The sequence below is a fragment of the Durio zibethinus genome, chromosome 3 (genome assembly GCF_047325235.1).
Source record: "Durio zibethinus cultivar Kanyao isolate XHJ-2024 chromosome 3, ASM4732523v1, whole genome shotgun sequence".
NCBI lineage: Eukaryota > Viridiplantae > Streptophyta > Magnoliopsida > Malvales > Malvaceae > Durio > Durio zibethinus.
The window spans coordinates 34,445,894-34,461,711 of NC_143164.1; the positions used below are offsets into that span (position 1 = coordinate 34,445,894).

At 34.9% G+C, this 15,818-nt stretch overlaps 1 protein-coding gene and 2 pseudogenes across 3 annotated transcripts; 1 reads left to right on the forward strand and 2 right to left on the reverse strand.

Moving 5' to 3' along the window:
- Window positions 1-1,642: 1,642 nt before the first annotated feature.
- LOC111283553 (late embryogenesis abundant protein D-34-like) lies at window positions 1,643-3,409 on the reverse strand (annotated as a pseudogene). Its single transcript, XR_016339618.1, has 3 exons — window positions 2,646-3,409; window positions 2,225-2,515; window positions 1,643-2,143 (listed from the first exon to the last, which is right to left on the reverse strand). The product of XR_016339618.1 is annotated as a late embryogenesis abundant protein D-34-like (transcript).
- A 1,463-nt stretch (window positions 3,410-4,872) lies between these two features.
- LOC111283803 (late embryogenesis abundant protein D-34 pseudogene) lies at window positions 4,873-6,270 on the reverse strand (annotated as a pseudogene).
- Window positions 6,271-9,088: 2,818 nt separating this feature from the next.
- Window positions 9,089-11,823, forward strand: LOC111283780 (uncharacterized). 2 transcript variants are annotated; one of them, XR_016341028.1, is made up of 3 exons: window positions 9,089-9,258; window positions 9,386-10,831; window positions 11,510-11,823. XR_016341028.1 is itself a non-coding variant. In XM_022872398.2 (2 exons), exon 2 carries the CDS (start codon window positions 9,744-9,746, stop codon window positions 10,368-10,370), a length of 627 nt encoding a protein of 208 aa, XP_022728133.2. In that variant the 5' UTR covers window positions 9,089-9,258; window positions 9,386-9,743; the 3' UTR covers window positions 10,371-11,772. The 2 variants fall into 2 exon arrangements, 1 of the variants encoding a protein (XP_022728133.2); XM_022872398.2 differs by having other exon boundaries at window positions 9,386-11,772.
- Window positions 11,824-15,818: the final 3,995 nt, after the last annotated feature.

The window sequence follows — 15,818 nt, forward strand, 5'->3', positions numbered from 1 at the left end:
GGAGCCCCAAGGTCGACCAATCCAACTAACGTCTTGCTTCTGTTTCTGTCCGAAGGATCCCCCCTCCCCCCAACCACCGGTTCAGGTAAGGTTAAGCATCATATCTCCTTTGCGACGCCAACATAGATAATAACAGCTCCTAAGTCGTAATTCAGGTTGCCTTTACACTAACACTTAGCTTAGGCCCATATGCATGAGCCTAATTGTTGCATTTCCTGTTTCAATTTCTCTGCATGTCTTGTTAACACTTAGCTTAGGCCCATATGCATGAGTGTGTATACTTCTCTGGCCATTATAACCCAGCCAAAAGTGTTTAAGCAGTAAAACTTCCCCACGCGTTCTATGCTGCAAGCAGGCAAGTTCAGCAAAATTATTGGATATAGTAAAGTATATTTTATCAAAATCAAATTTATTAACATTGTCCATGGTTCTTTTATGGACGCTGTTTTGATTCCCAATGAGAGATTTCTTGCAATTGGAAAAAAGGGGAAACCATAAAAAATTGGGAAAGTTGAAATTTGGCAATTTTGATGTTGCTGTTCAGGAGGATTACTGCTACTTCAAAAATCTTAAAAATAGAAATGCATCCTCATCAAACAAAGCGATTTGGCGCTTTTCCTACAACAACAAGACTGACCTGTTTCTTTCATCCACGTGCAAGAGGACCATAACAACGTACCGTTTTGGCCTGTGATAATGTCAACTCTAAACCCCTTTTTCATCTTTGTGATGCTCCAATTACATAGCATGCAAGAGACTTGGACCTTGGACTTTTTTCTTTTTTTTTTTTAATTTTCCGTAAATATTCGAGTGCAGCAGTATGTAGCTAGGAAAAAGGACTGAGGTACATAAATGTTACTTCCGAATTTAAGCCTCCATAATATTCTGCAGTAGACTCTTTTTGGGATAATCACTCATATAATACATTTAAAAAATTAAAAAATTACACACAAATTTATTGATTTTTTGAAAAAAATTTTCTTGCAAATATTTTATTTTTCAATATCTAGAGATATCTTTTTTTTTTATTATTTTTTAAATTGTCTTTGAGATTTTTTTTTTTTTTATCTTTAGAAATGTTTTTGGAAGTATATTTTTATTTTTCGATCTTTTGAAAATGTCTTTGAATTTTTATTGTTTTATATTTAGAAATATCTTTGAGAGTCCTGCCTAAGATATATGAGGTTAAGGTGATGAATTTTACAAGACTTAAAAAGTGAATAGTACAAAATTGCTTCGTTGACTACCTATTTCTAATAGTATTTATTATTTCATTTTCATGAAGAGACATAGCTCAATATAAGAATAATAGGGCATTGAACCAAAGGTTACAAATCACTTATAATTAACACTGAGCTAAATTCAAGACTGGACTCAATTTGAAACAAGACTCTGTTCAGGAAGATCCTCCTCCTTGTAAGAAAAAGTACAAACAAATTGAAGTCACCGGACACGAATTGATCAAACAAGCATTTAGAAGGAAAAACCAAAAAATCATTCAACACATCACGAGAGGAGATTTATCGGGCCGTAAACCCAAATGGATACCGGCCTCTTTTTGGGACCAGGCTTGACATTTTCCATGAAATGTCATTCTCTTGGGCCAACCCAATTCAGTTTCGACCTAGCAGAACATCAACATCGACCATTTCACTTTCTTTTTCCATTTTTTGGTAGAACCACTTCACATTTTCCAGTGACCAATTGTGAAACCCCCATCACATTTCTACATCCGAGGCATATTATGTATTTTGGAAATAGGGACAGACAATACATCTCAACGAAGAAAGATAAGCATTTATCACAGGGAAAACGCAACAGAAAGAGCATTAAACATATGAATTTCGAAAGCAACTATTGCACATGTAACATAGTTAATTACTACACCAAGTCAAAACGTAAATTGAGCTTGTAACAAGACATAACTTTCTTTCAAAAAACCAAGTAGTGAACTTAGTATTATCATATATCCAAAGCTTTAAATTGTTGAATTTTGATTACGCCTACCTGCTGCAGCCATGGCAGCCCCCACTCCACCAGGCGTGGTAGTCATGTCAGGATTATTTCTTAGCTCCGCAGCTACCGCCTTATCAGCATCTTCGCGAGTCACCGCCTTATCCATAGGTAACATCAAAGTAGCATCCTGCCCAAAAAGTTGAAATCTTGTGAAAAAGAATATTCTTGCTTTTCAAATCCAATAAGAAATTGGGTGTCAAATTAGTACCGATAAAACGTCCGAGAAGGTGGCTTGATTTTCAAAAAGCATGGTTCGGGAATTTCGAGTGGCTGCAGACTGGGCCTCGGAGGCGATACCGCCAGGCAGTATCTGGTTACTGCGAGTAGCTCTCATTTCAGCAGCTTGAATTGCGGCTGCATCGCTCTGATCAACTGGTTTGTCAGCGGCAGAGAACGCCGCCGTCTCGAAAGCTTCTCCAATCGTAATTGGATCAGGAGCAAACAATGTAGCTGGAATAGTGATCGCTGAAACTTCTGGTTGTATGTATTGTCTGATCAGCTGTCTCAACAAAAGAACAATTTAAAGTTGTTAAAAGGCTTATTTTCAGAGCATGTCCAAGCTTAATATAGTTTTAATGATCACTCGATTTTTCATAATGCATATAAGAAGTGATGATCCAATATTTGACCTGTCCACCAACGGCTTCTGTGACCCAAACTTCGCCATCTGCGTCAGACTTAATTACGGTGACGCCCTGATCTCCTGCAACACCAGCGTCATTGTGGCTAACGACGCCTGCTCTTTCATTTGCGGTCGCTGCAGATTGCATGGCAGCCGCAGTACCTTTTTTTCGTGTTTGTCCAAGGACAAGGGTCTCAGCCGACTGCATGGCGGCGTCATCCTCTGGCTCAATAGGTTTTGAAGCCAGTTCACCAGTGACGTTAACGAAGTCACCAACTTGATAGGTTCTTGATCAAGGAATTGACCAGCCCGAGGCCTTCGTGGTTGTTGCTTGCTCATAGTTAGTTTCTTTGATTGGAGATTTGGTGTACATTTGTTCGATGGACTGAAAAGGAACGGATAGAATACTGTGGCCGCCGAGGGAGGTGCATAGGGTTCTTTAAGTACTGAGCCTGCGGTTTGGCGCACCGGAGAGCCACGTATAGTCATATTTTTGACAGCGTGGATTGAAATTACAAATGTCGGCATCAAGAAGAGACTTATGGAACCACAATGGCTTGGTCGCATGATCCAAGCAAGCAAGGGGCCGACACTTGGCAACCGGCCGCCACAATCTTTAAGATGGGCATGACTCTTGAGCAACAATGAAGCATGGAAACTAGAATGTGCTCTATCCTTCATCTTAAAACTTATCTCTTCGCAGTTTCTTCTTAATTTCTTCAGTTTAATTATAATCAACTGTATATTTGAACGTACATTTATTATGGTTAAATCTATTGAAAGAGATTTCAATTCTAAATCGTCATTTGACAATGAGTATCAGTAAGCCTTCGTTAAATCGCCCCTTTGTTTATAATTATTTATAAGTTAGTACCGTTTATTTGTGATTTAATCTATACTAATATTAAAGTATTTGATTGAGTCGTTTTTATAAATTGAAATTTAATTAATAAAATTATTTAAAAGACATAAATAAAGTAATATTATTAGAGATATTTACTGTCCAAATCCATAAGCCGATTAACTCTCCTTGCATTAAATTAGTGATTAATTAGTAACATTTAACAGGATAAGATGATAAATAAGAATGTAATTGAATCAAATATGAATGTACAAATATATATTTGCATTTTTATTATTTATTTTTAAAACTATTTGCGTTCGATTCATGTTTGATAAGAAATTTATTTATTATATTCAAGTTTAGCTCATTTAAATGATAAAATATTTGTATTCGATTTGTGTTTAGTTTGTTCAAAGTAAATAAAATCGTTCATAAACATTAAACGAACATATTTACAAATTTATAAACAAATATGTTTATGACAATAAATAAATATGTTCATAAATAATAAATATATTATAGTCAAATAAATTCAAATAAACAAATAAATATATAATTATAAAATTAATAAGAAACGAATATAAACAAATCTAAAAGAATGAATTTTGAAAGGACCTTAAACTTACTTATTTGTAAGTATAAATTAATCATATAAACCTTTGTTTGTATATGGTTTGTTTAATAAACAAATAGAAAAATGTTGTTCAAAATCTTTTTTTAAATTTAATAAATAAATAAAAATAAAAAATATTCATAAACAATTCATCAAAAACTGTATTCGTTTACACTCTAACAAGCTCTAACAACAGGAAACCCACTGGCCAAATGAAGTATTAATAACCAAGTGAAGTTAGACAAAATTGAACCATTCAAGGAGTAATTCTTATTTCCTTCAATTTCAATTTAGCAGCCTATAATTAGTATTCATAGTTTGATTACATTAGCTTACCAATGGCCAGCCCTCAGCCATGAGCTACACGAATCTTTCATTATGGAGGAAGGAAAGATTTAATTAAGCAAAATACTATTGCAAGGAAACTTGAACAGTGCTACTTAAGATATACTACTACAGATCATGATACATTAGACCAAGATGGACTCCATCGCTACAAAAACTTGCAAGATAAAGCAGGCCTGCAGCACTAGTGTGTATGTGTACATATATATATATATATATATATGTGTGTGTGTGTTTTTATCCCCACACCTAATAATAATGTTTTGTATATTAGGATAATGGGTGGACCAAGAACACAATGGTAGCTTAAAAACTATCATTTTATTTATTCAAATGAACAAGAGAGCACTCACCTATTTTGGGTATAAATAGCCGTACTATTTTGAAGAGGAACGGATGAGCGTGTGAAGAAAATATGTTAGTATTATGCTAACATGCTCTTTGGAAGCGTAAGAGAATTTGGTGCATGATTTGTTCCAAATAAGTTTCTTTGCAATACGTAAGATTTAGGCTGTGGCTGTGGAAATCGAATAATTTACGAATGCATGACTTTGTTCTTGACCTGTGAATTAAGTTCGACTTTTCAGTCCTACGCATATAAGTTAAATTCATTTTAATTCTGTAAATTTTGTTTCATATATATTTTATGTAAATGTATGTTGTTTATTTCCAATAAATACACAGTAAAGATTCATGGCGTATCATCCCGATTTATCCTAGCAGCTGTCGCCATGGTATCTGCCACTCCACCAGGCGTGGTTATCCAGCTGTCAGGCTTGTTACTCAGCTCCGCACCCCTCACCCCATCAGCATCTTCACTTGTCACTTTTTTATCATGAGGCAACTTTACAATAGCATCCTGTCCCAATGAAAAATCACATAAGACGAAATGGGAAAATTAATAATTGCACCCTAACCGAATAATTAGTGAAGCGAGAAAAGTATTATGAAGTCTTAATTGCCGATAAAATATCAGATATAGTGATCTTATTATAATCATAAGCCTCATGGGCATTGAAAACCGGCAGCAGTTTGAGCTGAGGCGCCAAGGCCGCTAGGTAATTGGGTTACATTGCGGCCAGCAGCTCTCGCCTCATCCGCTTGTACTGCAGCTGCATCACCTTGGTCAACCAGTTTGTCGCCAACTGAAATAGGTATTGCCTCCGAAACTTCTCCAATGGTGATGCCACTTTGATCAACCACAACCGTTGAAGATGAAGTTGGAGATAGAGTTGTCCATCGCAAATTCCCTCTAGTTGGAGTTGGAGATGAAGAAGGGTTTATCCCTCGCACATCAGACGGAATGTATTGCCCTACAATCTGCTTCAGAAAAACAATCATAATAAGAGTTTAAAATAATAATAATAGTAACAATTAACAACGTTATTAGTTGAAAAAGCCAGGGGAAATGTACATATTTGACCTGGTCAGCAACAACTTCAGTGACAACAGCTTTTCCTTGGACATCTCTTGATTTAGATAACGCCCTCTCTTTCGACCATCTCATTCCCCTGGTCGCGACCAACAGCACCGGACCTCATATTTAGATTAGATGCAGATTGCATGACAGAGGCAGCACTGGCATCCAGCGTCTTTCCCAGCACTTGGTTCTCGGCAGTGCGCATGGTAGCTGCATCTCTTGGTGCAACTGGTTTAGATGCCAATCCACCAGTGACATCGAAAACATCACTGTACTTGATAGCTTCAGGGTCGGAAGCTTGGTCGGCTTGGCCCTGGGGCCTTCTTGGTTGTCTCTGGTTCGTTTTCTTTTGCTTGGAACTGTGAATCATAGGCTGATATAATTCGTTGGAAAACGTATGGAGGGTTCAGGAGATGCATCAGAGTATGTAAATGCGTAGTCCACATATAATATAATGAACTTTACACGTTTCAGCTATGCAACAAGACATTTGGAGCTTGGTTAACGTAGACAGGTGGTGGCCAGTGGGGTTCACATCTAGCTCCCAAAGACTGACCTGTGCGACATATGGCATACGATAAAAGCTTCAGTTGAACCTTATTTGGTATCTGGTATACACGTTTTTTTTTTTTTCAATATTTATGCAGGTGGCTGACGACAAATGTGCGTATAGAAATGAGGTGCATCATTCTGCTGGGGAGCGCACTCAAATATTGCAGGATGTGATATCTGATCCATCTTTTCCTTGGACTAAATATGTTATTTGCGTTAGTTGTAAACATGGATAAACCGTCTTCTTCCAGGTCAACTTACTAAATACTAAGTTTTTTTTTTATTTTTTTTTTATTTTGCATACATTGGTTGTTGGATAGTTCCTAAATATATGGAAGAAATGTGATCCGTTGCTTGATCATTTTTTTGTTTTTGAAATTTGCAGAAAATCTTTGAAAGAATATAAGAACTATTTACTTATAGGACATAAGTTTGGTACGGCTAGTGTCAACTAGAAATGAGCATTTAACTAGATTTTGGATTTTATTTTAACAGGAAGTGAAAAAAGTCACATGGATTAAAAAAATTTATATTAGTCGACCAAACAAATTTATCCCGCTGTTAGCACGATCAACGTCATTTCAAATTAACGTTCAAATAAAACCAATCGAATGATAAAATAAATTTTATTATTGAAATTTGAAATCTTGAAAAATAATATAAAATTTTATTTTTATTAAATTATGGTATAAATATTAAATTCATATTTTCGCATAAACATAAAGATTAATTCTCCAATTTTATTTTTAAAATTCCATTTTAAATTATTTTTCAAACTATTTAAGCAGGAAGAATAATGTTAAATTATTAGATTTATTTAAGTTTAACAAAAGGAAAAAATAAGTGCACTTGGCAATCTATAAAAGTAGGCAGTCTGGATAGGCCTTTCGGCGTGCAGACTAAAGGCTCAATAAAAGCATTTTGCTAAGCTAGCTTTTTACTTTTTCGACCAACCTTATTTCTGTCGTATAGGATTAGAGTTGATGCGTAAAGAAAACATAGTATTCGTAAATTATTATGATTTAATTCAAATAAAATTTGAATTTAATTTAATTTTTATTGAATTAAATTTAAATTTGAATAATTTGATTTATCGATCGAATTAAATTTAAATATTTTTATATTCGATCCGAGTTATTCATCAATTTAATCAAATTTTTATATTTTATTATATTTTAATTGATAAAATATATCACACTCAAATTTAAGATTGAGTATAAATAATAGAATTTTTGTTAAATATAAAAATTAAACTTATATTTACATATTAATCGAACTTAATTGAGTGAATTTAAATAGTTCGATTTTTATCTCGAGTCGAATTAAAAAAAAATCGATCGAGTTCGAATCGAGTTTCAAACCTCAAATTTATAGTCAAACTTGAATTCAAGCTTAGTACTATTTTAATTCAAACTCGATCGATTATACCTTTAGTTTAAAAGAGTTGGGGGAGGGGGGAATGAAAATTAGAGATGTAAATGATACATTAGTACTCGTAAGTTATTTAGATTTGATTCGAATAAAACTCTAATCGATTTGTTTATTATCGAGTCGAGCTTAAGCTCAAGTAGCTCAACTTATCGATCAAATCGAGTTTGAGTATTCTTATATCTGACTCAAATAACTCGATATCCTAATCTAATTTTTATATTAAAATATATTTTTATTATTTTAATTAATAAAATATCTTTAGTTCGAATTTGAGTTCGAATACAAATAATCAAATTTTTATTGAATATAAAAATTAAATTTATTTTTATATGTTAATCGAGCCTAATCGAGTAAAGTTAAATAACTCGATTTTTATCTCGAATTAAATTTAAACAAAAAAAAAACTCGATTGAGTTTAAATAAAATTTTAAATCTTAAATTTTAAATTAAATTTTAACTCAAATTTAATATTATATCAATTTAAACTCAATTGATAACACTCTGATAAAAACTCTAATAAAAACGGCACCTATTAGTTGGTGAATACTCGTTATCAAGAACCAACCTTTTTTCTCTATCTTTTGTCTTCATACCGAGGACCAACTTCCTTGCCTCTAATTTGATGGGTCCGACATAGGATTTGGCTTCTCTTCACGCCGGTTTGAAGTTATTTTTTTCTTCCTAGTCTCCTACCTTAGGTACTCGATCAATGTCGGATTTGCATATAAAATTTTAAAGTAATTTTCTATTGGCATTTTTTTAATAAGAAAGTATAAAAGGTTTGATTTGATGGGTAAAAAATAATAGAACGGATAAGAAAAGAGTTTTTTTTATTATTTTAAGCTGTAAAAGTTTTTATTATTTTATTTAAAAATAAAAACTACATTTTTAATTAAATTTATAATTTAACAATTTTAAATTAACTGTTAAAATAATTAAAAAATAAAAATAATTTAAACAAATTTTAAATCTCACTTATAGATTTAGATTGTATTATTTATTTTTTTAAATAAAATAAAAAAAACTTCCGCTAATTTTTTCAGTGAAAAGATCCTCTTCCCGAATATCTGATACAATTTATAATTTATTGATTTTCCTTCCTCATACGTGTCAAGGAACTATAAAATGTCAAAACCGTAAATCAGGTCTAAATGAGGCCTACTTTTCTAAGAAATTACAGTAAGCGGAGGAGCAGTACATGTAAGATATTTAAGTACAACTGTGAGAAAGCCATTGAAGTTCCTTGGGATTTTACTTTCTCTCGCTTTCTGGAAAGGCCAAAAGAAAGAAAACAACGAACACCACCAAATAAAAATTTACATGAAATCACCGTTCACAAGAAGAAGAAGAACACTCACTTTCTCTTCAGATCTAACAACATCAGATAACATTTCTGAAGGGCTAACTTTTTTATGGTAATTTTCCCACTCCAAAAAAGTTTCTCCCCAGCAAATGACTGTCATTTTTCTTATTGTTCTTAATTTTGGATTCTGGGTTTTTTTGCTGCAATTTCTCATTTTTTTTCTTTTTTTTTTTCTGCAGTTTGATGATTGATGGTTGTGATCTACGAAGATCGTCTGATTCGATGCAACAGAATAGCGGGTTTTTATTATTACCATAATTTTCCTGTGAATATGCGGAGGCTTTCATCCTCTAATTTTAGACAAAGTAAATAACTTTGATTTTAACACCGTCTTGTTGAATCTATGATGGCGAAGATCTAGAAGTTCAAAGTGTTGTTTTAGGTATGATTTTAGCCTTAAAGTTGTGGCCTTGATTATATTTCAGTGGCCGGTAACGACGTTTAGTGGATATAGAAGAATTTGGGGTTTTTTTTTCTTTGTTAGACCGAGTTGAATCGTTGAATCAGTGCGTTTTGATTATCAAAATTAAGGAAAGAATGGAGACTCTTGTTGTGGTGGCGCAACATAGGAATCAGTACTGTAGCAGGGTGAAGCCACATGGGCCAGCCCGATTTGGGTCATCACCAGGTAGAAATTTTACAGGGATTAACTGTAGGACTTTTCAATCCGAAGCAGGATTACTCCCAACCCCGTGTAAGTATAGCTCTACTACTATAACCAAAGGGGCATCTACCCCTTCCTCTTCCTCATCATCATCTTCCCCAAATACAAAATCTCCTTTTGCTAATGGAACACACTCAACTACCAGGAAATGCTCTCCTTTTCCTATCAACAACAACAAAACCCCTAGAAATGGTAAGCCTTTTGGTGAGGAGATCTCTGGGGAAGTTTTTCTGTACTCTGAGCTTTGGGCTGGACCTGCTTATTCCAATTCACCACCGCCTAGCTCTTTGCCGATACCCAAGTTCTCACTTCGTCTGAAGAGGACTGTGTCACTTGATTTGCCTGCTGACCCAGTCATTGATGTTCATCCAACTGCCAAGTCTGCGCCTGCATCTCCTACCAGGGAGCTTAAACCTTCTGTAGCGGAACCTTTTGGTAGTGCTGACTCTGCGACTAAGACTTTACGTCGCATTCTCAATCTTGACAACACCGATGACTGACAAGAGTGAAGGGGCTTTTCAGCTCTTGTAAATAAGTTCACTGTTCAAATTGGAGTTAGTTTTAGATTGTATGTAGATTGAATAAGAAGACTGGTAGCATGGGTCGGTATGAGTTTGTTTAGCTTTCTCTGTGCGTTAGTATGAGAAAAAGTGATGGCAATGGTAGGTTGACAATCTGTAGAATTTGCTGTATGAATTGATGCATTGTGAGAGTTTTGTGCTGGTTATTGAAAGGTTTGATTTACAAGATGCGCACAGTATGTGATGTATGAGTTTTGTAATCTTGGATGGAAGATGACTCAAGCTGTTTTGGAAGCTGAAGGGAGCTTACATTAGAATCAAAGATTGTCTGCTCTCTTCCATGGCATGAAATTGCAGAGATGGCTGCCTTCTTATCTCTTGGGCTTGAATGAAACTATGTGCTTGTTATTTTACAACTTTACTATATAAAGTCCTTGGTGGTTAGTCTCATTCCAGTTGTTGACTTTTAGCATCTGACACAATGTATATAGTGTAGTCTGTTGAATCTCCTCTAAATTGCTTTGCCAAGTTCCTTAGGTTTCTGTTATATTCTTTTTCTTATCATCTTTATTTCCTAGGTCTCCAATCAATGTCCTTTGTTTCTAATAGTCTAACTTTGGGTTAGTCGCTTTGTTTCTTTTTTTTAACCTTGCCTCAACTAGCCTGCTTAGATGATCTTTCTTTTTCTTGCGACTCTATTCCTTTCTCCATTAATGCTTGAATTGACTGCTTAACAATCAAATATCCTAAATATACTCTTCTGTCTTTTGGTAAGGGTTTCTCTCCTCTACACTCTGTTAGGGTGTTTCTCCCATCTTTTTCTGTTTTTTAAAAGGAAAAAGTGGGAAGGGGAAGTAAAGTGGTTATTTGTCACTTCTGCTTCTGAAGCTTGTTAGGTTAATCAATGTTGCCATGTCCAGTTGCAAGTGTTGTTTGTGTCTTGTTCATCCTAATGGGTAATGCCACTCTGTAGTCAGGAGCGTTCATGGAGCCAATCTTTCTTGGAGATTGTTGACTGTGCCAAGCTACTTACAAGATATTTTCATTCCATGAAATTTAGATTAGATTATTATGTTAGTTTAACTGTTACCAATGATCTGCTCTATATTTTTCTTCAGTGAGCAAATGGGATAAGTATTTCCGGAGGGCTTTTGTTAAAGTAGATCTGTTCGCGTTGGATGTAGTATTTAATGGAAGTCATGTAGGAAAACATTATCTGCGTCTGGCACATGTTTCCGAAATATTTGTTATTGTTGTCTTTGCTTTTCGACGAGTTCTTCAAGCAGTAGCTTATGTAGCTGTGGACAATGTTTTCTTTTAAGTGCCATGTTAATTTTCGAAGTGCTGTTTGTTCTTTTGTCAACGGTGTTTTCCACTTGTATTTATGCGTTATGATGCTTAAGTAAATGTTAAATTATCATATATAGTTGGCAAGTAGCTTCTCTTCTAGCCTGGTAACTTTAGGCCTTGAAATCCCCTCTTTTTTTTTTTTTTTAAGTTTGAATTTAAGGAGCATATAATTTATTTTATTATTATTGTAATATAATTTAAATAATTATAATTTAGAATTATGTGAGGTTCTTTAAAAATCTATTTGAAATTTATACTGAATTTTTATATAATTTTTTATTATAATTGAATAATTGTAATATTATAAGAGTAAAATATGAAAATGTCATTTAAGAATTTTTTTTTTCAGAAGCAAGCAAATTAAACAATTGCCCAAATTCAAAAACCATAACTTTACCATTATTTTTTCTTCGTAGTAAAAACGTACATTAGTTATGGCAGTACATTGCGGCGAAACTCTTAACAATGGTGACTTCTTGTAGACCATTTTCGTTGATGTCATCTATACCTCACTCACTCTTTCCTCTTTATTCAAACCGAAACCTACATAATATTCTCTACGGTCGCTTATTTTAAAAAATTCAAACTCCACATAGCAAGGGGCAGAAGAATTTAAGGACAAGCCCGTGGTTCTAAATTCTGGTAATGATCAAGGACTTGTCAATAAGGAGTTGTTTACCGCCGCAGCTCCTTTCAAACCATCAACACCCATTTCATGTGCTGCACCACTCCCATTAACATCATCCTTCCTCCTGCTTCTAGACCTATTCCAGCCATTGCACCTTGACCAATGAACTTGCCTATTCACATTGCCCCTCCTACTGTCATACTAAATCCAATATGATACTCCCCCCACCATCCGTATACATAAGCTCCTCCAACTCCAAACATGATGTAGTCTCTACCCTTTATGCTCCTCCCTTCACCATCTGTATCTATCACCCAGGTTTATGGCATCTTTGTCGCCCCCCATGACCAATCCAAAGACCAGATGCCCATATCTTGCTCTTTTTGAGCAACCAGCAAACTTGCATTTGTTCGAATTGCTAGTTCGGTTATCTAAAGACGTCATAGTGATGGTTTGCTCAGAGAAAGTGTCTACTGAGAAATTTATCCGAGAGGGCTCACAACTTTGATGAAATTGATGAGAACAAAAGTTAGCTCCAAACTGAAAAAGTTCTTGTGTCTGCACCAAATCTTTGTCACTGTCCATTCTCGGAGCCAAGAGGAGTGATGGAACATAGCCACTAGATTTTTTGGTCGAAGTAGAACCCTCATCCACAACAACTATTGAAAGTCTGCTATCTTCTGCAGGAGCATGGTTTGAAAGAGGCATACTGTTGACAAGAACATTCCAATAGCCTCATACTTTCCTTAGTACCTCCAAGAAGGCTAAGTTTTATATAATCATAGAATTATATAATAGATTTAAGATTTGGAGGCAACACATCTGGTCTGGGTTACACGAAAAATAATTTAATAAATATGAAAATTAAACACTTTATTTGGGGGGAGTGGGATGATTTTTTGGGGGTGAGGATGAAAAAAAATTACATGGCATGGAGTATTCTAAAATAAGACTAAGAGTACGAATAAAAATTTTATTTTATCCCATCACAGGAAAAAAAACTCAAGAAACATAGTTGGCAAAATCTGGTGGTTCCCAGTAAAAGGTTAAAAAAAAAAATGTTAATGTTAAGAGTTGCCGGTTTTTTGGCCAAAGCATTAGCATTGAAATTGGCTCTCTGGAAATGTGGATTATCTTCACCTCTTCAAACTTCTTGAAAAGGGTCTCGTGCAATCGAAAACGAGTGGAGATACGATTTGATTACTAGTTGTATCATAGTAAAGCAGCAGCCGACACATCAAGTTCGAAGAACTTTATCCCAAGATTTACCGCCAATTGAAGACCATCCCTCGCTTATCAGCCATCACCTTACAAAAGCCCCATATCCAATGCTTTCTACTTATCACGAACAAGACCGGCTTGCCCTCGCCTTACTAGGGGCCAGGATTAGAGGAGGATGCTCCATTAGTGTAAAGTTAATCTTGGAGATTATAGACTCGTAGTACTTACCCGTCTCTTTATTTTCAAAATTAAAGGCTAGTCCTGCTGAAAGGGATAACTTATAGTATTTCCTTTCGTTCTCTTTTTTCTTTCAATTCGGATTTAGGATGCCGACTGTGAAAAGAGCTGCTCAATACCTTCAGTTTTGATCAGAGCACCGCGTGTTATTTTCATTCCATTGCAAGGCTTTTTCTTGTTAATCTTTGACAGTGAATGGAAATTTTAATTAAGGGATTTCTTCTGAAACGTCGAAGTTGTTACAACCATTCAATATGGTAGAAGTTACAAGAAAGATCTTCGCTTATCATGGGAGAAGTTGCTAGCTTAGGATAAAGTTGGATTGCTGCCAATATTGTCTCACTTCCAATTCTCTATCTTAAGCTCAAAAATAGATGATTGGTGATAGGGTATCGGTGGGGGTTATACTTGGTGTGTTGAATACAAAAACATGTTCCCAGCTTCCTTTTAAATTCAGAAACCGGATAATGTTACACTTTAGAAACATGGGTTGTAAAAATCATTGACCTTATTAGTGTCATCTCATGTCTTCAAGTGTCAACCAGCTAGACATCCCAGCCCAGAGTAATAATAGGAATTGCTGCTTGCTCGGCTCCTCAGTCCCCACCATGTTTTTCATTTGTTTTCTTTTCATTTTATTGGGCCAATCACAAGATTTTGGACGAATTTCTAGTTTCTATGTAGTCGCAAATAACATGAAAAGCAAAAGTGAGATCCGATCATTAATTAATGAAGGTTGAATGAAATTTGGGCTATAGTTCATACGCGTTGATCTAATAATTTGAGTCAAGGCATGCGTAGATTGATAGTTCCCCTTTTCTTTCACCTGGAATATTTTGAATTTTGATAGTTCAAATCAAGATGTTGAGGTAGAGTTAAACGACTGTTGAAGATGCAGTGAATCTGAGAATCGTGGCAACCCTTGGTGTTTTACGTTTAATTAGATTATTATGCGGAAATGGATTTAACACCTCTAATAATGGACTCGATCAGTCATCCTAACTTCAGGGGACAACATTGATATTAAACAGGCTTGGACTAGAACAGGTATCTTTATTTCTTTTAGGAGGTCCTGTATTCTGAACTGAACAAGTTTGAAGATGAGAAGAGACAGAAAGACAGAGAACAATTAGCCATTAGTTTGAGCTGTCGAAGCTCAGGATTTGATGTTCTGAGATATCGAAGCTCAAACAGAAAAATCTATGTTGTTTCTTGATTAGAGTGATTAAAGACGAGGGGGGAAATTTGGGAACTGGAGATACAAGAACTAGGCTGGTTGGCTCTGATGTTAAAATTAAACAAGCTAGTTGGCAATTTTCTGGGAGAAGCAAATCATTGAATGATAAAAAATGCAAATATTTCTATGATACCTTTTTCTTTTCTTGATAGTTATTTTAGAGTTTCTCAAAGCAAATGCAATTGTCATCATCAAGTTGCATTTCCACCCATTTTATTATAGTTACACAGTTGAAAAGATTCACATGTAATGTTCATCTTTTCCCAAAAACCCAAGTATACCTGCATAATTTGGTTTTAATTAAGAGCAAGTTGGTAGCTCGTTGGGTGATGGATGTTATTTATTAAGATAGTATCTGACTCCGTTGAACCATTCTTAATACAACAATCATAGGATTTTATCAAATTTTCCAACGCTTTGAGCGAGTCTAATCTGGACTGATTGATATAGGAAATGAAGGTTGCTTTCTCTTTATTTGCTTAATGCAAATTATCATTGTTATTACTCTGCTCACCATTATTATATTTGCTTGAGAAAAGATATGGCAAGAGGGGCCTGGCAATGACGTGGGTTGATAATTCAGATTGGAAAAGCATTTTTTTTTTTTACAATTTGAATATTTGGAGTTATCTCTGCACTAGGATCAAAGTTCTCAACCACTACTAATATTTAATTGATTTACTCCTGTTAGCATCGATCTAGAAAGAGGCTAGAGATTGGATCTATTTCTTGAAAAAGTCAGTTTTATATATCA

Excerpts from the sequence above, each read along its gene's own strand:
- LOC111283780 (XM_022872398.2), top strand. The coding sequence starts at position 9,744 with ATGGAGACTCTTGTTGTGGTGGCGCAACATAGGAATCAGTACTGTAGC.